The sequence below is a fragment of the Aedes aegypti genome, chromosome 2 (assembly GCF_002204515.2).
Source record: "Aedes aegypti strain LVP_AGWG chromosome 2, AaegL5.0 Primary Assembly, whole genome shotgun sequence".
In the NCBI taxonomy this organism is placed as follows: domain Eukaryota; kingdom Metazoa; phylum Arthropoda; class Insecta; order Diptera; family Culicidae; genus Aedes; species Aedes aegypti.
The window spans coordinates 300,669,569-300,694,142 of NC_035108.1; the positions used below are offsets into that span (position 1 = coordinate 300,669,569).

The 24,574-nt window shown below is 39.1% G+C and overlaps 1 protein-coding gene across 1 annotated transcript; it reads right to left on the reverse strand.

Moving 5' to 3' along the window:
• Positions 1 to 2,249: 2,249 nt before the first annotated feature.
• Positions 2,250 to 23,597, reverse strand: LOC5571650 (laccase-5). The gene is made up of 9 exons (XM_001653678.2): positions 23,374 to 23,597; positions 23,122 to 23,308; positions 16,501 to 17,047; positions 16,315 to 16,431; positions 10,261 to 10,387; positions 9,971 to 10,134; positions 4,236 to 4,434; positions 3,196 to 3,672; positions 2,250 to 2,584 (listed from the first exon to the last, which is right to left on the reverse strand). The coding sequence occupies exons 1-9, from the start codon at positions 23,459 to 23,461 to the stop codon at positions 2,430 to 2,432; spliced, it is 2,061 nt and encodes a 686-aa protein (XP_001653728.2). The 5' UTR covers positions 23,462 to 23,597; the 3' UTR covers positions 2,250 to 2,429.
• Between the last annotated feature and the right edge of the window lie 977 nt (positions 23,598 to 24,574).

Consider the following 24,574-nt stretch of genomic DNA (forward strand, 5'->3'; position numbering starts at 1 on the left):
GATGATCAGCAACATCTAGTTGGGCTGATGGATTTTATGAACGCGCGCGAGGAGGATCTAGAAGAAGTGAAATTGGACAGATCAGTTGGAAACAAATGCCAAGCTCAACCAAAAGGCGATGATACCTGTCGTAACGCGAAAAAAATGAAAAAAAAACGTAAATGGTGATTTATTTTAATTCTCTTCATTTGTTAATTCTTCTATATAGGAGTCAGTGTGAAACTGATGACTGTTTCGACCCCGGTTTCGACTTGGACTGCGAATATTTGGTTACCGAATCTGCAGAACTATTAGATGTACCCGAGCAAAATACCCTGTACCATATTTCTGGTTATATATTTCAGAAAATCGCTCAACGACCGTCAGTTTTTTCGAGTGATGGAAATATTATTTAGAAATATTAAAGCTTCAGTATCAAATCAGGAACATTTGCAGAAAACAATTCTGCAAGAAATAAAAATGCTTCCGAATAATATTTTCCATTGCGTAAAATTCAAAGAAATTTTGATTAAGAAATTTGTATTGTTCCGATTAAGATCAGGTGAATTAAAAAAATGTCGAAAGAAGAAATTGGATAGCCGAAGTATGCTGAATTGAATTCTTATTGTTTGTTCAAAACTGTTAAATTTGTAACTCACCCAAATGAAACAAAAATACAGTTTGCGCTTTACTTTATTTCTTTCCGGTAGGTATGATAAACATCTACAGTAATTTAGAGCCTGCTACTCAGGTTGGAGTTTTATATGATATCCACAGTTACTTTATGTGCATGCAAGTCGCGGAATATTTCATAACGTAAATTTCATGAACCGGGAAATCTAATCCAGGTACCTTTCACGTTCAGATTGTAGCCGCGCACCTTACATTATAGCTCATGAAGGCCTCTCATAGCTTATGTTTATCGTCGCAGATTCAAATTTTGTCGTTTTTACCATCATTCTATAATTTATGAGTGGTTAGAGTCCGCGGCTACACATCAAAGCCATGTTGAAGGTGTCTGGGTTCGATTCCCGGTCGATCCAGGATATTTTCGTAATGGAAGTCTCCTTGGGCATAAACCGTTATTGCACCTGCCAAACGCTATACGTATGCCAAAATGTCCACTTTGGCAATAAAAGCTCTCAGTTAATAACTGTGGAAATGCTCATTGAAAACTAAGCTGAGAAGCAGGCGCTGTCCCAGTGAGGACGTTGATGCCAAGAAGAAGAACAGAGACACTATAATTCACCTAATCACCACAATTAAAAAAATAAATAATAGGGTAGGTGTACCAGTTATGGCCATAGTGGTTCCCTATTTCGCCATACGTGATATCTTGTGTGCTTTTACATTTTGAAAAATCTTTTGTGTTTTAGCAGTAAAACTAAGGATGAATCTTGATGTTAAAACATTCAAAAAGATTAAAAATGTGATCCAAATTTTGCATATGGCCGAATAGAGAACCACTATGGCCATAACTGGTACACTTTCCCTAATTAGGAACTATTTTTTTATGAAATAGTGTACCGTCTTCCATACAAATGGCAACACTGTTTTAATGTAACATGCAAGGGTGGAAAACTTACAACTGTGCTCATGGATGAAAAGAAGAACAACTAAAAGAAGCCAGGTGTCCGATCTTATCTTAGGGGTACAGAATCCCCTTGCATTGTGGAGTGATGGCCGTTAGATTTAGATATTACACGACATGCGCCACGCGACTTGTTGACTTGCGAGACGTGTTGGTGGTGTGCCAACTATGCAAGTGTTTTGCAGCGACAAATTTTGTCTGAATTAGGTGAAAAACAGTGCTTTATCATCCACCTTAACGTCATACCCTTATGTTATGGTGAAGATAAATTTAAACGATGCCTCATATCATCATTAATCGAGAACGATTGTTTTCTTCTCTAAAATAGTGCTATTGAAAATTCAAGAGTTGGTTTAATACGCATGGTTAGCATAACTTAAAGTAGTTTATTTCGAGAAAAAAAAGTTGAGATATTAAGAAGCGTCCATAAAAAAGATCTCAAGTATGTGTCACGGAATACCTGCCTAGGCTTCACGGAGCACGATATGAAAACTGCTGCTTCACATTCGCGACTACGAAGCTGCTGATGTTTTCTTCGGTTTTCTGTGGCAAAAACAAGGAGAGATATAATAATGTATGGGAGTTCACATTTATTTATGCATAAATTTCAGCTCGAGCAACATGGTTACATGGGCAGTTTGGCGATCACTGGTCTAGCTGAGTAAATAAGAACACATTCTAATGGTTGTATAAATATCACTCATTTTATTAATCCGAACGGATACGTTCGCTCCTATCAAACCACTCAACATGCTGTGGATCTAATGTAATGAACAACAAATCCGATCCTAATGTACTCCTATCAACCGTCGGTGCACCAAGTCCAAAAATCCATTTGATAGTCAGTTCGGTTGCTATCCTACGAGAAAATGCTCTCGACTTCGGGTTTGTAGTGGCCACAGGTGGGAAAGCCCGGTGGAGTTTTAATCATCTGGTCGATCTCACCGACCTGCAGAATGAAGCTCATTCCGATGCCCAAATGCCACTCAAAATGACAGTGCACCAACCAGAACCCTACAAAAAGCAGAAAAAGGGAAAATGCGTATATGAATGTCGGTCGACCCATCATGATGCACAGTGGGAGATTCCGTCATTTTAGCGCTTTTAATGAACAACGTCTTATGCATTATGGTGTCTTATTGAAGTTTTTCAGTAAGTAAATTCGCTTCTTTTGATGTATTCAAAATTTTAATCTATCACCCTTAAAGTGAGATGGAAAATTCAATTTTTTAACATATCAATATACAATGTTGCTGTCTTGCCTAAAGTTGTAGAAATTTCTGTTTTCAACAACTTTGTCGAAAACATTAAGTTCATAACTGCAATACTTTTCAAGAACCCTTGAAACTATATTTTTCGATAGAACTTGTGCATTTTAATAGCATAAAGTAAAAATGTATTTGATGTTAATAAACTAAACTTTTGTGAAGACACCAACTTTGTATATTAAAAGTTCAAAATATGAATTTTCAATTTTACTTTTGAAGGGAAAGGTCAAAATATAAAAAAGAAGAAGAGCTTCAGTCTCTGAAAAACTTTGTAGAAGAGACCATAGAGTTTGGAGTTAGCATTTATTATAAGTGCTAAAATGCCCACTGTACGATGGATTAATTTCCCAAACAAACCTGGATTGTCCGCACGGAAACGAATTTTCGTGTAGCCCCGGCTCGGAATCGACACGGTGTCTTTGTAGGGCGGATTGTGCCCATCGGGCATCCCACGTGTTCGCCTGACGACGGGCTTAAGTTCCTCGTCTTTGATCCACCGAAGCTTTTCGGATGAATGTTTTATCCTGGTTGGCAGTTGCCCCATTCCGGTAACGATGAATCGGTGCCCGTGCAGATGGAACGGGTGATAGAGCTCTCTGATCACTTCGGCGTCGTCAATTAGCGACATTTCCACTATATCGTTGAGGTCCACCTTTAGACGGTGGACGCAAAAGCAGGCTCGCTCCATCGGACATTGGGCCGGACGACTGCTGACGTTGCAGAATGCATTTTCCATGGTGGGCAGCAGTTCCGGTTGGGTGAGGGGCGGAAATGACGGGTACACCATGCTGATGTTGTTCGTGATGCCAATGTTGTTGAGCGTTAGGGCGACAGCTGAAAATTTCATCAGAATTGACGGTAAATGGACAATACGGTTAACCCACCACGGTGTATCACACTGGTTCAGAACCCGAAAAATGTGCGTTTTTTAATTTTAGATGTCTAAACGAGATTTGATGATGTCCTTTGAAGAATTAAAGGGTATTCCGTAAGCTTTAGCTGCCTTTTTATCTATCTATAAAAAAGGGAATGGTGTTTGTATGTCAGGAAATTGCTTTAGAACGGTTCAACTTATTTTCACAATTCTTCCACAGTTAGCATAGTGAAAAGCTGCGAAATGTTGGTTAAAACGACGGGAAATTTTTTGAAGGAGTAGATCACAGTGAATACAAACCTGACACCAAGAAAAATTGCCTACCATTATGAAATCATAATATAATTGTCTATTTTAGTGGAAAAATCATTTAGATTTTCGTTCCTCGGGTTCTGAACCAGTGTGCTATGTCATTGGTATTTGAGTTACCAAGGTGAAAATTCTGGTTATAATGTGTGCGCAACCGACGACCATTTGCCGGACACATTTGAGGTAATGGGTCTGACATGAATCCTATACTTACTCATATAGCGGACATAGCCATCGTTGGAAAATAGCAAACTGGTGTCGGCAGTAAATGTGTTGAAAGCGACATAGAACTTTTTGTCTGGAACTGCATCAATGAGAGCATCGTCACGCTGCACCTCGTGAGCTTCCAGGTCCGATGCACAGACAAATTGATCTCCCGGTTGGTAGCAAGTGCTGTTTGGATGGTTGAGGGTCTGAAATTTGAATATTGAAAAAGTTTTGAAACGTTCAAAGTAGAACTACAGTGACTATATAATTTGTAAATTAACCCGTAGGCTACGGGGCTGACATACAAAATTCAATTTACTGCATAACTCAATATTTTTCAATGAAATTTTGAGGATTGTTACACTATTAGTTGTAGTTTCATGAGTAATGGGAGAGTATACTTTAGGTGCGTCGGTACAAACTTCGAGGTATTTAACCTCGAAGTGGACACTTCCAGCCTTGAAGATGCCGGGCTCGAGCCAGACGACAAGTAAACGTCGCGGTGTCATCCGACAGCTTACGGACGAAGAAAGTTCCGTTGCGGCCCGTTGTCCCTCCTGCAATCGCTCCGATGTGGCGGACAGATGGATGGACCAGTGTGACCTGTGCGAGAGGTGGTTTCACTTCACCTGCGCCAGGATTGGCGAAAGTGTCAGAGATCGCAGCTTTGCGTGTGTCACCTGCGCGCTACAGCACGGACTGGAATCCACCAGATCAACTACGTCCAGCACTAATTCGGCAAGAAGGCGGCTCGAGCTACTTCGGCTAGAGGAAGAAAAAAACTGCAGGAGAAACTACTTGTGGAGCGAATGGAGGAGGAAGCTGCTCTTCAGAAGAAGGTAGTAGAAAAGGAAAGGGAGGGAAGGCAGCGAATCACGCAGGAGAAGTTGAAGATCGCAAAGCGGTACATTAGTAAGAAATACGATGCTGCAGGAAGAGGAGAAGTCGCAAGATCGTTCTAGCACACGTAGCAAATTCGGTGAGGTTGAGAATCGGGTGAACAATAACGATTTGGCCATGGCAGTTGGATTCGGGACAAACTAAGTCCCCGTTGGTGCCACGCCAATTACCGAAGTTGGTCCTCAAGCAACTGGCGGAAGCTCGGGTGGCGGTACGTTTCCGATTGTTTCTACGCAGGCTGACATTCCCAACAAGTTCGTAGCAGCTACTGATCCGTACGACCGTAGTAATATCGCTTCGTGGGGAATACTCGTGCCTCACGCCGTGCAAAACACCGTGGATTCGGTTCCGGATCTTCCTTCATCACAACCAGCAACGTCTAGCACTCCGTTGCAAGAAAGACCGAAACAGGAAATAGGTAGACAGGCGGCCATTCCACTCTCGGTTAGGACACAGGCTAGTGTTAGTTTCGCTACACAGTGTACCACACAGAACACCGTTCCAAGTTCTAGATTATTTCCTCCTTGGAATCCGACGGTTTCGTCGAATTATTTCCCATCTAACCAGTCAGGAGTTCCCAACTCGTTTAGTAACGATTCTTTCGTTTTCGCTGGAAATATACCACAGCAATACGAACCGAGAATTTCTCTGATGATGTTCCTTTTCGCCCGTTTGTCGCGAGTGTTCCGAACCCAATAGTTACTCCGTTTGTGTCACAAGGAGCGACCCCTAATCCAGCAGCAAATTGTGGACCGAGTTCGCAGCAGATTTCCGCGAGACATGTTGTGCCTAAGGAGCTACCGGAATTCACCGGTGATCCCATAGACTGGCAATTGTTCGTGAGCAGCTATAACAACTCAACGTGTATGTGTGGGTATACCAACGACGAAAACCTCATGCGGCTACAACGCTGCCTGAGAGGAAATGCCAAGGAGGCAGTTCGGGGACATCTCTACCATCCGTTATCCATACCGCAGGTGATGGCCACCTTGGAGACACTCTACGGACGTCCGGAACTGATAGTGAAGTGTTTGATGAACAAGGTGTATTCCACTCCGGCGCCGAAAGCAGATAAACTGGAAAGTCTCATCAGTTTTGGGCTCGTGGTGCAGAACTTGTGCAGCCAACTACAGTCGATGGGTATGGATGCTCATTTGTCTAATCCCTCTCTACTCCAATAGTTGGTGGACAAATTGCACGCCAACATTAAGCTGGACTGGGCTATGTATCAGCGAAGAGTGCCTGTGGTGGATTTACGTAGCTTTGCCTTTTACATGGCAACAATTGTGTCGGCGGCCAGCAACGTCACCCTCTACGCAGAACCCATGATAAAACCAGAGAAACCCAAGGGAAAGAAAAGGGTTTTGTTAATACCCATACAACGGACTCCAAAGCGAAATCCATCCGCGATACGTGTGAATGCAAGCCAGCAGCCGAAGCCGTGTCTTTTGTGTAAAAGGGACGGACATAAAGTGAAGGAGGGCAACAATTTCAAGCAGTTGACGTTGGAAAATCGTTGGAAAACCGCTCAACAGTTCAACCTCTGTCGCCGATGCTTGATTTCACACGGCAAGTGGCCATGCAAGGCCACAGTTTGTGGTGTTTGTAGCTGCGAAGCGTGTCATCACAAGTTGTTACACTCAGAGTCATCGTCAGCAACAGTGAATGTCCACCGTAAGCTTCCGTGCCCGGTACTCTTCCGAATACTTCCCGTAACTCTCTATGGGAAAAGTGCATTAGTCAACACGTTGGCGTTTCTCGACGATGGTTCTTCGCACACGCTCATAGAAAAGGACCTGGCTGATAAGCTGGGAGTTGAAGGCGAAGTCGAACCCCTGGGCCTACAATGGACCGGAAATATTAAGCGAACCGAAAGGGATTCCCAGAACGTGAAACTTGAAGCCTCGGCTGTTGGAAAAGATCGGAAGCACACGTTGCACTATGTGCGTACGGTCGACAACTTAGATCTTCCCGTTACATTACGATGAATTGGCGCTTAAGTTTCACTATCTCAAGGGCCTTCCTGTGGACAGTTATACAAGTGCTGCCCCTCGTATTTTGATTGGCGCCAACAACGCAAAACTCTTGTTATCTTTGAAGAAGCGGGAAGGAAGGTATTGTGAGCCAGTTGCAGCCATTAGGCTGGACCATCTACGGCATTGCAGAGATTAGGCTCGACCATCTACGGCAAGGCAGAAGGCCTCATCGATTCGCCTGAATATCGTCATCTCCACATTTGCGTTCGTTCGTCAGATCATCAGCTGCACGATACAGTGAAGAACTTTTTTTCGATGGAAAGTATTGGTGTAGCACTTGTTCCACAAGTTGAAGCCGACGAAGATCGTAGAGCACGTAAAATTCTAGAGAAGACAACCATTCGTACAGCAGCTGGACGATTTCAAACCGGTTTGTTGTGGAAGTTTGACTGCATAGAATTCACCGAAAACTGATTCATGGCTGAGAAGCGGTTGGCGTGTTTGGAGCGAAGCCTAACCAAGAAACCGGAGTTGTATGCGAACGTGCGTCACCAGATTGTCGACTACCAAGCGAAAGGATATGCGCATAAGCTATCCGATGAAGAATCAACCAGTAGTAATCCAAATAGGGTTTGGTATTTGCCGTTAGGGGTCGTGCAGAATCCAAATAAACCTGGAAAAGTTCGAGTAGTATGGGATGCCGTCGCAAAAACTAGTGAGGTTTCGCTTAATTCTATGCTGTTGGCAGGCCCAGATCTCCTCACCTCGCTTCCATCAATGCTGTTTTGTTTTGCTATTCGCCAACGACATATCGCCATCACCGGCGACATAAAAGAAATGTTCCACCAGATTATTATTCGGCCGGCAAGCTCAGCGCTTTTTGTGGCGGTTCCTGATGAAACGGTGCAGGAATACGAGATGGACGTGGCGACGTTAGGGTCAACATGTTCGCCATGCTCTGCCCAATACGTCAAGAACAATGGAAGCACGTTTACCCCGAAGCAGCAGCAGCTATTGTAGAGAACACCTACGTAGATGATTATGCTAACAGTTCGGATACTGTTGAAGGAGCGGTTCGAGTTGCACTCGAGGTACAAGAGATTCATGCAAGCGCGGAATTTGAAATTCGTAACTGGCTCTTAAATTCCCAACAAGTTCTTCGACGGGTCGGGGAAGAGAGTTCGAAGGCTACAAAAAGCTTCACTGCGGTGAAGGCAACCAACTCAGAACGAGTTTTGGGTATGACGTGGCTTCCAGAAAGTGACGAACTCACGTTCTGCTTCAACTTTCGGCCTGACATTCAACAATTGCTGGTAGGTAGAGATATCCCAACAAAACGTGAAGTTCTGAAAGTTGTCATGAGTATTTTTGACCCCCTCGGGCTTGTGGCGGCGTTTGTTGTCCATGGCAAGTGCTTGATCCAGGACATTTGGAGCTGCCAGTTTGTCTAGCGAATCGTGAGATGGTGATTAGACGATTTATAGCCAGAAGAGGTGCCCCACAGGAGATCTATAGTGATCAGGGCCCAAATTTCATTGAAGCAAGCAAAGAGTTACGAGCGGAAGTTACGGCGGTAAATCGTGAATTGGCTGGGATATTCACCAACCATGACACCTAATGGCAGTTCAACCCAACACCAAGTACGTAATGTGAAGACTTCATTGCAAACATTATCGACCTGTAGCACGCTGGACGAAGAAACCTTCCAGACTCTCCTGATCGAGATAAATGGAATCGTAAATTCCAGGCCATTGACGTTTGTGCCACTGGATACGGAAGAGGATGAAGGGCTTACGCCCAACCACTTCCTGATGCTTAGTTCAAACGGTATAGTTCAGCCGTTACAGCAACCAGTCAAAGACAGTGGGTAAACGCTTCGAGCGAACTGGGATCTAATTCGTTCGTTACTGAATGAATTTTGGGTCAAGTGGATAAAAGGATATCTGCCCATAATCTGTCGTCGTACTAAATGGTTCGATGATATCAAGCCCATTGCAGTTGGTGACCTAGTGTTCGTGGTTGACGAAGGTATGCGAAACAGCTGGACACGTGGAAAGGTGGTGAAGACGATTCCTGGCAACGATGGCAGAGTTAGAAGAGTGGATGTGCAGACGGTCAATGGAGTTCTTCAACGACCTGTTACCAAAGTGGCAGTACTTGACGTGGCAGTTGGCGGTATAGCTGAAGAAACCAAACAGCAATACGGGTCGGAGAATGTGGATGAATATACCCACGCACTACTTCTACCTTGGGAAATACATTGGGACTACCTTGCATACTCTACCGTGATCGCATAGCTGTCACCGGTGGTAACAGCAAGAATAATTAAAACAGGCATTAGAACAATCGATTAGTTGAAACGTTGTTGGATTCCATAATTAGTTAAATTAAAATAAATTAAACGCTTAAAATAAACTTCATTTCTAGTTAAATCGACTTCGTAAGTACACCGAATTACACTTAAATACATAATACTTATAATTTACATGAATTGTTCTATACAGAAACACATACATTGTTGAAGACAGTTGCGGACAGTGAACGCACAAACTAAAAGAAGGATTAAATACGTAAGCAAATTAAAACTTTAGTAAAAATTTGTTAAACTAATTGTAAATAAATTTCCGCAGCTTAAAGCATTCTCCAAGCAAATAACGGAGTGTTAAATAGCTGTCCGAAAATCCCGTGTTTGTTCACGCGCCGTAACAATAGTAATGATTCTACGAATAAGACGTTTGCACGAAGAGTAATGCTTTCATGTAAGCTAGCACCAATTATCCATTTTGTGAAACTTGCTCTCGTACACCCATTAAAAGTCAAGTTCAGAGTAATTATATAGTGATGAGAACTATACACATGCACTTACCATGCCATCGGGAAACGGCTCATCCCAGGTGGGAGGCACCTGCACCGGAAAAGCCAGCTCTTCATCGCTGATTTCACTGCTCGAACGGTAGGACAGAACAGCGAACTCTTCCTTTCTCTGGATATTGCAAAAACCAACCGCCCGAACACGTACCCAATAGTCGCCTTTTTCGGTCGAAAACGTGGTTCCATTTCAGGGAAGAAGCAAGAGTTGGTGCGTGTGAATTAGTAAGCACGTTATCTGATGGCGCAGTGGCCACTGGCTCCTGCCATACATAAATTAAAACAAACCTGGTTTTTGGTCGGCGTGCAGGACAAAGTCGTACCGTTCGCCCGATGTCGAAATGACCGTATCGACGGTTACCGGCTGGACTGCGCCGCCATCGGTGGAAATGATTTGCATCCGGTGGGCTTCGATCTGGAAATGGGATAATTTATTGAACAGAGGAGGTTTTGGTCGCACAGTGGTTCAAGGTGAGGAATTTTGCTAGAATTAATTGTATGCTATAGACTATAGTATTGGAAAATTTGGAAACGATTTTTTTTTTGCATAACGCCTAGTAGATTTACGATGAAAGATGCATTAATAGCTTTATAAGGAAACTTTAAGCAAAAACCGGTATGTATGGACTAGGTTCGCCGTAGAATTTGGCGAGCTCGTGGTTCATCCCTGACCGCCATACACTGTTTTCCTGCACACCTCCAAAGATCGTTCTAAAAACCCGGCGTTCGAAGACTCCAAGTGCTTGAAGGTCATTCTCGAGCATTGTCCACGTTTAATTCTCGTAGAGGACTACCGGTCTTATGAGCGTTTTGTACATGTGAATCTTTATTGACCGCAGCTTCTTGTGGAGGCCATAGAAGCTCGACTTCCACTGATGATGCGCCACCGTATTTCATGGCCAACGTTATTGTCAGCCGTCAGCAAGGATCCAAGGTAGACGAACTCGTTGACCACCTCGAACGTACCCCCGTCTATCGTAACACTGCTACCTAGGCGAGCTCGGCCCCACCAGCTAGCATGTAGGGCAAAATGGTCCAAAATGCCACTTTAAGGATTTGTGTCGTTTTCTCCTAATAAGATCTACAGTTTAACACCATTCTAAGTCCTAACAGTAACTTTACAATATTTGCTCGCTACCACATTGAAATCATTTTTCAAATTTGAGTTTTTTAACGGTCTTAAATCGTGCAGAAAAGTTGGTTGAAAAATGGGGGTGGTTCAAAACGACCGAATGGGTGGGGTAGAATGCCATTTAATATGGAGAACTAAGAGTAAGCAACCATGTTTCTCCATGAGTTTTCTCTGTGGTATGGAAACGCTTATTTGTTAATAAAATCGTTGAAAAACCTTAATGTTTAGGCAAAAAAGTGAAAAATGATTAATTTCACCGGGAATTTAAGGAAAAATCTATGAGTTTATGTTCAAGGGTTGTAGCGGCAACTCTTGGGTAAATATATGTTAACAACGTTTGGCGAAGAATACAAATGGAAACGCTGTAGGAATGATTTAATGAGGTGAGCCATTTTACCCCATCAGTGCGTCTTGGACCATGTTCCCCTACTTTGTCTTGGTAGCATTCACCACCAATCCAACTTTTGCTGCCTCGCGTTTCAGGCGGGTGTACAGGTCTGCTATCTTTTCGAATGTTCGGCCGACAATGTTCATAACATTCGCGAAGCAAACAAATTGACTGGATCTCGTGAAAATCGTACCCCGGCTCTCCGCATAACACCTTTTAGCGCAATATTGAACAACAGGCACGAGAGTCCATCATCTTGTCGAAGTCCCCGGCGGGATTCAAACGATTTCGAACACCTTCCATCGTCGCTCTTATCAGTCTAGTGAGCTTCCCGGGAAAGCTGTTCTCGTCCATGATTTTTCATAGCTTCTTATTCTTCTTCTTCTTGGCATTAACGTCCTTACTGGGATAGAGTCTGCTTCTCAGCTTAGTGTTCTTATGAGTTCTTCCACAGTTATTAACTGAGAGCTTTCTTTACCAAAGTTGCCATTTTCACATTCGTACATCGTATGGCAGGTAAGATGATACTTTATGCCCAGGGTAGTCAAGGAATTTTCCATTACGAAAAGATCCTGGACCGACCGGAAATCGAACACTCGCAGTGACTGTTAGCCAAGTTATAATATTGTGGAAGAATCAATCGGAATGCTAATGAGGCGTTTGCAACGAACGCGACTTACCTCACCTGAGATCTGACACTGACTGGCTTGAGGCGATTGGAAGACTCACGGCCATATCACACTCATATTACGATTATAGTATGCGCATGCATTACCGTCTTAGCTGTCAGTCAGTATCGTATGTAAGGGGAAGGGTATTAAACATGCACACCCCAAAATCGAATCATCTCTTGTCGTTTCATAGCCAGCGTAAAAAGCTAGAATAGTTCAGATATTATATATCTCCGTTTTGACCCAACCTCAACCCAAATGCCCATTTACAGCCCCATGGAAGGTATTATATTTTATCAGCTGGTCCAAATAAATTTTTCTTAGTACAAAGCAGTTCACGTTGATAGGTACGGCAGAGCTGTTGTTTGTTTTTTTTTTTGTTTCTTTATTAAGGTGAATAGCTGTTGTTTGTGCGTACGAATAAACCAGTGCACTATGGTCGAGGAATCAGTTTTACGCGGAAAGATGTATTTTGAGCTTTAGAATGAAACATTAGACAAAAACGGTCTTCTACAAAGTTGTTTGTATTAGTTGAGCCCTTTGTTTGGTTTTCTTGAAAATTAGGGTGGACCACGTTTTCATAGAAATTGTGTAACTAACTTTCTTATTTGTAGAAATTATATTATACATGCTTCAGCAAAGTTGTAGACCATTCAATTTCAAGCAACTTTGCCAAATAAAGTTTTTTTGTATCTCTTAAATTGACCGATTTAGAGCTTTTTTCCTACGGTGACATAGGGTGGTCCGAACAAAACTGGTTTTCTGGCTCTAGAGTTTTCAATTCAAATTTCTCATCAAAGTAGTCTATGAAACACTTTTAGAGCTTTGAAAAATGCGTAATTTGGTGAGTGAAGAAACTCGCTATCTCCTTCCGTTTAGGAGTTATTGTTGTTTTTCTCTCAAAAACATGCCTACTTTGATTATGAATATCTCTTATTGGGGCAAACATAAAAAATATCTTCTGACGGCATTCAAAAGACAAAATAAAATTGTATATTATATAAAAAAACTACAGATATGTTATTTTTGTAACTCTAACAAAACGTCTTGAAAGTCAAATATTTGTTATCACAAAAACTTTAATAACTTTTGAACTAAAATAGATATCATCAATATTTTTGCATGAAAATTTGCGTTTTGTTAAGTTCTAAAAGTCGTTCATAGACGACTTTGACGAGAAAATAATATTAAAAAAAACTAGAGTGGAAAAACTTATTTTTGTTGCGATGATTAGGAAAAAATGCTCTAGATTGGTCAAATTTTGAGCTACAGAAAAACTTTTTTGGCAAAGTTGATAAAAATTTCAAGTTCTACCGCTTTGTTTAAGAGCATATACCGGTATTTTTGCAAATAAAAAAGTTGATTATATTATATGTGTGATATTGTGGACCACCCTAGTTTCAAATGACACAATATGTAAGCTTACATTTTAAGAAACAATTTTGTAGAAGATCATTTTTATCTAAAATTTCATTTTCATGCTCAAAATGCAAAATAATAAAGAAATACATACTTTGAAAATCTACAAAATAGTTTTAGAGCCCTATCTTTCTTATTTCAGGTTTTTAGTCAAAGCGGTCTATGAACGACTTTAAGAACTTAATAAAACGCAAATTTTCATGCAAAAATATTGATGATATCTATTTTAGTTCAAAAGTTATTAAAGTTTTTGTGATAACAAATATTTGACTTTCAAGACGTTTTATAAGAGTAACAAAAATAACACATCTGTAATTTTTTGATATAATATACAATTTTATTTTGTCTTTTGAATGCCGTCAAAAGATATTTTTTATGTTTGCCCTAATCAGAGATATTCACAATCAAAGTAGGCATGTTTTTGAGAGAAAAACAACAATAACTCCTAAACGGAAGGAGATAGCGAGTTTCTTCACTCATCAAATTACGCATTTTTCAAAACTCTAAAAGTGTTTCATAGACTACTTTGATGAGAAATTTGAATTGAAAACTCTAGAGCCAGAAAACCAGTTTTGTTCGGACCACCCTATGTCACCGTAGGAAAAAAGCTCTAAATCGGTCAATTTAAGAGATACAAAAAACTTTTTTTGGCAAAGTTGCTTGAAATTGAATGGTCTACAACTTTGCTGAAGCATGTATAATATAATATCTACAAATAAAAAAGTTAGTTACACAATTTCTATGAAAACGTGGTCCACCCTAATTTTCAATAACACCAAACAAAGGGCTTAACTAATACAAACAACTTTGTAGAAGACCGTTTTTGTCTAATGTTTCATTCTAAAGCTCAAAATGCATCTTTCCGCGTAAAACTGATTCCTGGACCACTGTGCAGTGGTCACCAAAGTGCGGCCCCTGGAAGGGTTTTATGCGGCCCATGAAAGGATTTAAAATATAAATGTCTTGAAGACCACATTGCATGTTATAAATTCTTGATAACTATTTTCAAATTTCTTCGTTTTTTAAACGATACTTTAAAACTTGGGCAACTTGTCTGCGTTTCTCCATATCGGTCATTTGAATATTGAGTTATTATCAAAAAAAAAATGGTTGAATTCATTATAAACTGATGAACATCTCAAAACCGGTTTAAGACCTTTAGGTTCTTCAAATCTATCAGTTGCCTTGAATCGAAAAGAAAGCTAAGGTAAGAATAAAAATATACGGACAAAAGAGAGTCATTGGCATCTAAGGCCAATGACGACAGTTTGCGAAATTTTCCAATTGTAGGTCTTCTTGATGGACACAGATCCGATCATTGGCCGTTTTAAGCAGGGACCAATGATAATTTGAAAAAAAAAGCGATTATTGGTTGTTTTGAAAATTTATAACAGTAAGCTTTATGAACATAATCATAAAACTTACTGTTATAAATTTCAAAACAGCCAATAACCGCTTTTTTTCAAATGACAATGTTTGCATAGTTTGTGGATGTTGGGAGATGCTATCGAGGGGTATCAAAACCCGATTTGTTTATTGTGTGATTTGTGTGATTATTGGCCCTTTAAAATTGTTACGCAAGATTTGCATTAAGAACGCATGAACGTCTTAATTTCGTCTTTGGTGATACTGAATCATTTCATCTTTCTTGCATGCAACATCAACCAATATTGCACGCTCTCTTGCATCTAGAACTTTTACAACATTGCCGAGGAATATATAGTAGCCTAGGACACTGTTATATGAAAAATTTAGATTCTCGCTCTAGTCCACTTTTTGGATTGCATTTAGGTCCCATAACAACTGTGCAAAATTTCAGCTCAATCGGAGAAACTATATTTTAGCGTCAGCCGATCAAAGTTTGTATGGGATTTACTATGGAAAAACTTACTTTTGCAAAGAAAAATCACCAGAGGTCACCCATTGATCTCTTTAAAAATTCTGAACACATATTTCGATAGGAATTTCTACGATGAACAACATTGCCGAAGACCGCAAAGCAAACCGAAGCTTGTGAAAAAAGTTATTAAGCATATGTTATTTGGAAATTTTGCCTGATTTTGTTATTATTGTTATTGCTTTACGTGTTAATCAACGTCGCCTTGCCAAAAGGTTTTCATTGAATAACTTTTTTCACAAATGTCGAATTGTTTCGCAGTCTTTGGCTATGCTTTCATAGTAAAAATACCTATCGAAATATGTATTCAGAATTTTTATAGAGGTCAATGGGCGACCTCTGGCGATTTTTCTTTGCAAAAGTAAGTTTTCCCATAGTAAATCCCATACAAACTTTGAACGGCTGCCGCTAAAATATAGTTTCACCGATCGAGATGAAATTTTGCACTGTTGTTATGGGACCAAAATGCAATCCAAAAAGTGGACTGGAGCGCGAATCTAAATTTTGTCCCACGCTAGTGTATAGGTATCTGAATTACTACAAATATGAAAGTTGTCTATTTTATTTTGATGAATATGTGGACCGCCTTTCTATTAAACAACATCAATCAAAGGGCCTACCTAGTACAAACAACTTTGTAGAAGAACGTTTTTGTATGAAGTTTCGCTTTAAAGCTCTAAATGCTCTAAATTCTCCTCGTAAATCTGCTTGCTAGACCACTGTGCATTGTGCAGTGCTTAGTATTCGAATGCGTCAATCCCGAAGCCGTTATTATTTGGGGTTGCCTTGTCCCAATAATTGAAATGAATATTTAAGCCAGAACGAGCAGACCCACCTGTAGTTGGAAGGGACAGAACTGGCTTCCGCTGCTGATCATCCGAAATCGGTACCGCTTCCATTGCTCGACCCGATAAACCGTCAGAGGAGATTGCTGAAGTTCTTGTTCTTCTTCCTGCGAATAGGCAAGTCATATTTACGGCGTATGGAACTAATTGGAAATTCAATGCTGCAGTCAACTTACATCGAAGTGGCGCCCTCGTCCGTTTATCAGAATGGAATCCATCTGAATGGTGTGACTTTGCAGGCCAGGAACGAATTTCTCAGCCATATCCAAGGTCCAATCTGCGATGATGATGTGATGTTCCGACAAGTCGTAATCGTACAGATTCATATTCAAATCGGTTGGATGACGCACCACCAGCAGTCCAAAGTGCCCATTCGCTTTCTGGTGGCCGGCATGGGAATGGTAAAACTGAGTTCCGTGCTCGCTGGCATTGAACACATAGCGGAAGGTGTTCCCCGCGGGAATCGGACACTGCGTCACCATCGGAACGCCATCCATCCAGGGAGTTTGCGTCTGGTGCATCCCGTGCCAGTGGATGGTAGTGGACGATCCCTCCATGTGGTTCAGGAGATCTATTACGATTATGTCGTTACGACAAACGATGACGGCTGGGCCCGGCATTTGGCGATTCAACGACACTACCGGACGTTCCATACCGTCGGCGGTGATGCACTGTGGGTGGGAACAATCGGTGTGGTTCCCCCATCGACAGTCCTTGCATGCTCTGAAAGAGAGTTCAGTTTAGGGGTCGTCCATTAATTAAATAAGGGAATATGGGGGATAGGGGAATTGTAATTTTAATTTAGGGGGCAGAATGTTGATAATGATTTGCTTGGTGAGGAAGTTTTCTTTTTTGAAAATTTGTGTTCGACCTTTCGTTCCTTTTTATTCCTTTCGACTGCTTGTTTTTTCGACCTTTTGACCTTTGTCACTGTTTTTTTTTCAAATTCTCTCACTAAATAATAAATGGAATATTCGAAGCAATCATAGTATCTTATACTTAACTAGTGGTCCCGGCAAACTTCGTCTTGCCATCAAGTAGGCTGTTGAAAAGCACTACGAATCATCCCATACAAAATGACAGTTCCGTTCACCCTCGTTTTTTCCGACATTCCCGATGAATATCCTGAAACTTTTATACATACAAACACGACGGAACCCTTGACAAACAAAATGGAGAAAGAATCATCCAAATCCGCTGACCCGTTCGTAAGCCATTTCGTGACATACAAACACCATTCCATTTTTATTTATATAGAAGATAGATAGATAGAAGATAGAAGATAGATATATACCGTGCTGCATCAATACCCGGACGCCTAAGCAAGGGCAATTCTTTAAACTTTAATTTCAATATGTTCCCCATAGATTTAAATAAAACCCCCTTATGCTACCAACCGCATTGAACCATATAATTGTAATAACAATGAATTTGATGGTGAAAATTATGATTTTATCATAAAAATTGTTGAAATAAAAAGGCATGTCTTGTCCTTAAATCCGGACACATGAAGCAAGTTGTGTTTTTAAATCCGGACACTATGGAATCAAAATCCGGACAGTTATGTAATTATTTGAAATATTCGTAAAAATGATTGAGGTATGTCTTTATCGGAAAGATAATTAAATTTATAAGATTTTAATAGTCACATGCGATGTGTACTGCTAGACAGAATGAAAAATATGCTCATAAACGCATAGTTTACCTCAACTGCAGCCCAGACATATCCAACCAACTACTCGTTGTTCAAACTGAAGCAATAATGTGTAGCTTTTCTTGCATTTAAGGCATTCTGAACACTTTAAACACTTTTTTTTTGATAATATTATCGAGTTTCTCCAGTATTACAATCCAAATATTCACTTACATAAAACAATAATGAGGCTTTAGTATGATGTCCGGATTTAGAGACACTTGCACGGTTTTCCGGACAGCCTTTGTTTGCGTTGTAAAATGCATATTTACACCATATTCCACCACTGCCGTTGTTTCGAGTTGTTAAACTGCAATTTTGTTCACATTTTCGTTGAAAACGCTTCTTTAATATTATATTTTTCACGTATTTTTGCAAACTAAAACTTGTGCTAGACTCGGTGGCACTATTACGAAAATAATTTGCACTGTGCGAAAATGACGTCTAACAGAAGCAGCTTTTTGTTTTTACTTTCTAATAATTACCAGGCAATGGTTACTAGATTACAAATGCTGATAACATGTTCGGAACTATTGGAAGAAGAAGTTATGAATAATTTTAAAAATAATTATACAATATTTTTTTTTATTCCATGAATTTCATCAGAGTGTCCGGATATTGGTACTCGAACTATACCGTGATGCATCAAAATCCGGGCGGGACCAATATCCGGACACTCAGATAATAATCGTGGATTTCACTGTTATTTTATTTCGATATAATATAAATTTTATATCTGTCTGATAATATGAATCATAAGGTCTCATATTCCCTTCAAAATCAATCTAGTAATCCTTGTAATAAAACAGAAAATAATAAAAATGACAAGCTTGCCCCCTTCAGCAGTCGTTGTTCATCAGTGCAAAAGTGCATATCGGAATCAGTAACTAACGTGTGAACGTACTTTTAACATGAAAATAAAAGAAAAATGTGTCATTTTACGTTGATATTGTGCTCCACTGTGTACATAGCAGTTAAAGGCTTCGTCGATGTCATAAAAAATAGAAAGTTGTGTAATTTTATGTGTACAATTGGCTGTCCGGGACTTAGAACCACTGTTTTCAATTCCGAACGAATAGTGATTGCAGTCAATGTTCTTGATAAGAAACTGTATAAATGTTAAACTGAGAAGACAAATAAATACACATTTTATAAACTATAAATAGTGCACATAAAGTGGAATAAAGTAAAATATGTGTGGATAACAGAAATTTCGAGGAAGAGGTTAAATAAGTATGAATTTGCAGTTTGATGGTTAATATATACAATAAATTCCTTGTAAATGGGCTAATAATACAAATGTCCGGATTTCGATTCCAGTGTGTCCGGTTATTGAACCCATAATTGAACATCTGTCCGGATTTAAAAACACGACGAGCAATATAAATTCATCGGTGTTGGTGACTTAATCTTAATAAATACTAAAAAATATGTTACATTCATCAAACTTAGATCTCAACTTGTAAGTTTCGAAGCAAAACTTTTGAGAAACTGAACTAGAGCATGTTGCCAATTGTGTTTGAGTATATGACTCGTCTTAAGCGTCCGGGTATTGATGCATCACGGTATATCACTTATATATTCGAATCCTTGTTCAGCATTCACTGTGCATTTAGTTTTTCGAATACCTGAAGCATTCATGACATAGATTCCATTGTGGGGTCCTTAGCCGCCTGCCCCTAGTGGTACTGACCGGAGTGCAAGTTGAGAATAAAAGACCGATTCTTTAACTTCACCATAATCAACGTGCATAGCCCACACTCCGGAAGTACTGATGATGACATGGACGCATTTTACGCGCAGCTCGAACACGGTCGTTGCCCAAGTCACGACGTCAAGATCATCATAGGAGATTTGAACGCTCAGTTTGAGTTCAGACCGACGATTGGAAAGCTCAGCGACCACCGGCTGACGAACGGGAATGGCTTACGACTGATTGATTTCGCCGCCTCCAAGAATATGGCCATAGCGTGTGCACACCAATATTTCTCCCAAATTACTTCAATTTTTTGGAGAATGATATTCATCAATATTAACATGCTTATAGGAGAGCAAAAACTTCATCATTTGCATCAGTCTAACGGCCATTCTTAGCACCTATTTCCGAAACAGCCTTCCGTAACGAAACACCTGTAGGCGAGTTCCGGCGAACAAATTCTTCGAAGAGAAGAAATTTTCTTCCATTAGGGGACTTTTTTTATTTCCGTACAAAGTGGGCCGAAGGGTCTCAGATTTTCATGAAACTTTTTCCACAGGCAGGGCTCATCAATATATGAATAGAAAAACAAATTGAGAAAAATTCAGGGTCGCTTATTTTCTCGGAAAACTCAGTTGGATTTTTGTTTTCCTCTGACACTACTTACTTTGAAAAATCATAACTCAAGAACGAAGCATCGTAGAAACAAAGTTTTTTTTTAATGAAAATGAAAGCAAATTTTCTCAGGAATAAAAAATAAAATAACTGAAAAAAGTTTTCCACAAAGCTTTCCACCGTTGGGAAAATTCGTAAAGAAAAGCTGGAAAAACTATGCTCCAACTCGTGGAAAATTTTCAAAAAAATATTTTTGAGAAGATAATATCATAAGCTTTAATCGCTGAAATGGTATTTTTTTCGTTTTTGAGTTATGGCCAACTTTGTAAAATATGTGCAAATGTGCCATTTTGAGCCTTTTCTTTGAAAAATCATAACTCAAGAAAGAAGCATCGTAGAAACAAAGTTTTTTTTTTATGAAAATGAAAGCAAATTTTCTCAGGAATAACAATAAGTATTAACTGGAAACAGTTTTCCATGCAATTTTCCACCGTTGAGAAAATTCCGAAAGAAAAGCCGGAAAAACTATGTTCCAATCAGTGGAAAACTTTCAAAAATATATTTTTGAGAAGGTAATTTCATAAGCTGAAATTTTTGAAATTTACTTTTTTTTTCGTTTTTGATTTATGGCCAATTTTGTGGAAAATGACCATATAAGCATTTTCTTTGAAAACCCATATTTCAATAGAAGCATCGGAAAAACAAAGATTTTTTATCAAAGCAATTGCAAATTTTCTAAAACATCTGAAAAAAAGATATGGGATTGGTTTTAATGGAGTAAACAAATTGTTTCTGCCTCAATTTTTCATTACACTGAAAAGGAATTCTTTCTTTTCTATGGAACAAATAAGATTGTTATTATTTTTTTTATTCAATTATTTAGTATATAACTTACATTTTCATCTTAATACTATCTTTTTTTTTTCAACCGGGAAGATTGTCTTTGGTTGCTAACACCAGAAGATTTTCGTTTCTGGTTAATCATAATCATGCACTTCATGCAAATTTTCATCTTTTCCGTAATCCACCGAACTCCATTCGAATGAAACTTGGTCATGAGACAATGGCTAATGGAGCGTAAATTTGTCCTTACTGATTTGTGGCCGTCCAGTCCGAAGGGGTTACAGCATAGCGAATAGTATTCGTAGTATTGAACTTTGCCCATTTTAACAGCTTCGGTAATAACGATTAATATACAGCTGACAACACTTGCACTTTCTCACTGCTCATTGTTAGTTTTTTGGTAAACTTATGATTCTCAAGCCATTTCAACACTTTAAACCAGATTTGGTAAATACCTAATTGCCAATTGTCTACCCATTGATTTAACTGTTAATTTTGTAGTTACCTAACAGGTAGCTGGAAAAAATGCCTACATGATGATTGAAGAAATCTTTGTTTCTATGCTGTTTCGTTCTTAAGTAGTTTCGTTTATAAACTTATAAATTTGAAAATAAGCTTTATAAACTTATAAATGTATAAATTTGTAAACAGCTCATCTTGGCAATATTTGATCATGTTTTAGGAACGAAAAATGAGCGTATTTATATAATGTTTAGGATTGGATCTTATTGATCGCTCTTTTCAAATATACTTTGTAAGCTGGAATAGCTGATGGGGTTATCATTATTTATTTTCCTTAAAGCTAAGTATGCTGTTCAGCTCAAGAAAAGTAAAAATTTCTGCGGAAAGAAATGGTCAAGAAATTTTCTACAGTGATTTGATTAGACATTTTTTTTCAACTGCATACTGCGTTTAAAGAAAAATGCTTTTCTTGAGCATTTCTTGCAAGAAATTTCCCACGCATCGAGATAGGCGATTACTTTTCTGTTGAAGTGCATACTTCTCATAACGGTGAAAAATGTCCTGGGAAACTTATTCCATTCAAAAAAATCTCAAATTTTTGAGAAAATTTGATTCCGATTTGACAAAAAAATGTTTCTGTGACGCTTTTATCTTCAGTTATGATTTTCGAACGAAAAGACTTGTACGAGAAATCTGGGCATTTTTCACAAAACTATGACCAAACTCAGGAATTAAAAAGTAGTACATCTTAAACATTTCAGTGATTGAAATTTATAAAATTCTGTTCTCAAAAAAATTTCTTTGAAAATCTTACACGAGTTGGAATATAGTTTTTCCGGCTTTTCTTTACGAATTTTCTCAACGATGGAAAATGTTGTGGGAAACTTTTTCCAGTTAACATTTTTTTCTATTCCTTCCTAATTTGCTTTCATTTTCATAAAAAAAACTTTGTTTCTACGATGCTTCTTTCTTGAGCTATGATTTTTCAAAGAAAAGGCTCAAAATGGCACATTTGCACATTTTTTACAAAATTGACCATAACTCAAAAACGAAAAACAAAATACATTTCAAAAATTTCAGCGATGAAATTACCTTCTCAAAAATATTTTTTTGAAAATTTTCCACGAGTTGGAGCATAGTTTTTCCGGCATTTCTTTACGAATTTTCTCAACGGTGGAAAATTTTGTGGAAAACTTTTTCCAGTTATTTTATTTTTTATTCCTGGGAAAATTTGCTTTCATTTTCATAAAAAAAAACTTTATTTCTATGATGCTTCGTTCTTGAGTTATGATTTTTCAAAGTAAGTAGTGTCAGAGGAAAACAAAACAATTCCAACTGAGTTTTCCGGGAAAATAGGCGACCCTGAATTTTTCTCAATTTGTTTTTTATTCATATATTGATGAGCCTGTGGAAAAAGTTTCATGAAAATCTGAGACCTCTCGGCCCAAACCCGTACGGATATAAAAAAAATCCCCAAATGCTACTTACGACCCCATTGCTGCATAGTTTTCTGCAACCCACGAAAAGTAACATATTCGAGGAGTTTCCGTTGCATTGCACACTCGGTCACATTCTGCTCCATCGTAGGTTTTCATCTGCTCTAAGATCGACTTCCCCTCCTGCGATGCATTGAACAAGTTAATGGCCTGTGACTTTGGATTCGACCATAATTTATCTGTACACAGAGATTAGACAAGCATTAACTGATACTACTTCCAAACTTGCGTTTTCTTCACTCACTTGAATTTAATGAAAATGTTATAAACCCATCTGCCGTGTTTCTCAGTACAATTGTTATCACGACAGCCCAAATCAAAAATCGATTCATTTGGAACTGTGTTGCATTAATAACCACTATTAAATACTATATCAGTTTTTTACTGCCACTCTTAACTTATTTCTAAGTGATCTAGCTGGTGAACTGTTGTTCACTCAGCAAGTTGCATTTGAAAACTGACATTTTTCGGTACACTGAAAACGCGTTTCGTCATGGATCTATCACGACAATGTTTCTAATCTCCTAAAAGAATTGCTCTCGCAGCCGAAAAATAACGTTCTTGACCAGTGGCAACAGATTAATGGAGGTCGCTTTGCCTTTATTTGGAAATTGCACTTGGGTTATCAAGGTTTGATTGGAATGAACGCAATTTTTTGTGAGTTTTTTTTCAGTATTGTTTTCGGATGGAAGTTTACAGTTTGCGAATTTGTGATTGAATATTTAAATCGATCTTTCCAGGCGTTACAGTTATTAACGAAGCTTTCTTTGCCATTGGTGACATTGTCATATTCGTATATGGAAGGCGTTGTGTTGTGTTGTGTGAAAGAAATTCAGGGAATGGAATTGTCGATACGACAATCTTCAAACCGATAATAGATCTTGGCTGTTACGTCAATTTTTCAAAGCTTCAAAAGTGTTTCATAGACTACTTTGATAAGATATTAGAATTGAAAACACTGGAGTCAGAAAAACGGTTTTCTTTGGACAACTCTAAATCGGTCAGTTTAACAGCTACAAACAACTTTTTAAGCAAAGTTGCTTGTAATTGGATGGTCTACAACTTTGCTGAAGCACTATACTATACCCATGTTTGAATGCTCTATGTAACCACCAGCACTATCTTTGCTGGGAAAATGCTTTTTTGTGTTCCCAACTGCAATCTTGTATCTTCGAATAATTCTGTCCAAATAATCTGGTAATTTGTTGAAGATTGAAATTCAAAAGTTGACTGAGAGAGACTTTTTGATTAATTTCTTACTTTTGTCATCTGCAAACGCATACATCGCGATGTGTCGTTTATCCGTCCAATCAGTGAGTTTGGAAGAATTGACGTAATCACCAGGTCACTGTCATAGCAACCTGGTTTACCGTGATGAATCAAAATCCGGACGGGACCAATATCCGGACACTCTGGTGAAATTCAATAATTTCAATGTTAAATAT

Coding starts and splice junctions, on each gene's coding strand:
- LOC5571650 (XM_001653678.2), bottom strand. CDS start 23,461: ATGAATCGATTTTTGATTTGGGCTGTCGTGATAACAATTGTACTGAGA. Junction 10,135..10,260: donor GCACGCCGACCAAAAACCAG/GTTTGTTTTAAT, acceptor CGACCGAAAAAG/GCGACTATTGGGTACGTGTT. Junction 2,585..3,195: donor TTTCCGTGCGGACAATCCAG/GTTTGTTTGGGA, acceptor TGCTTTTTGTAG/GGTTCTGGTTGGTGCACTGT.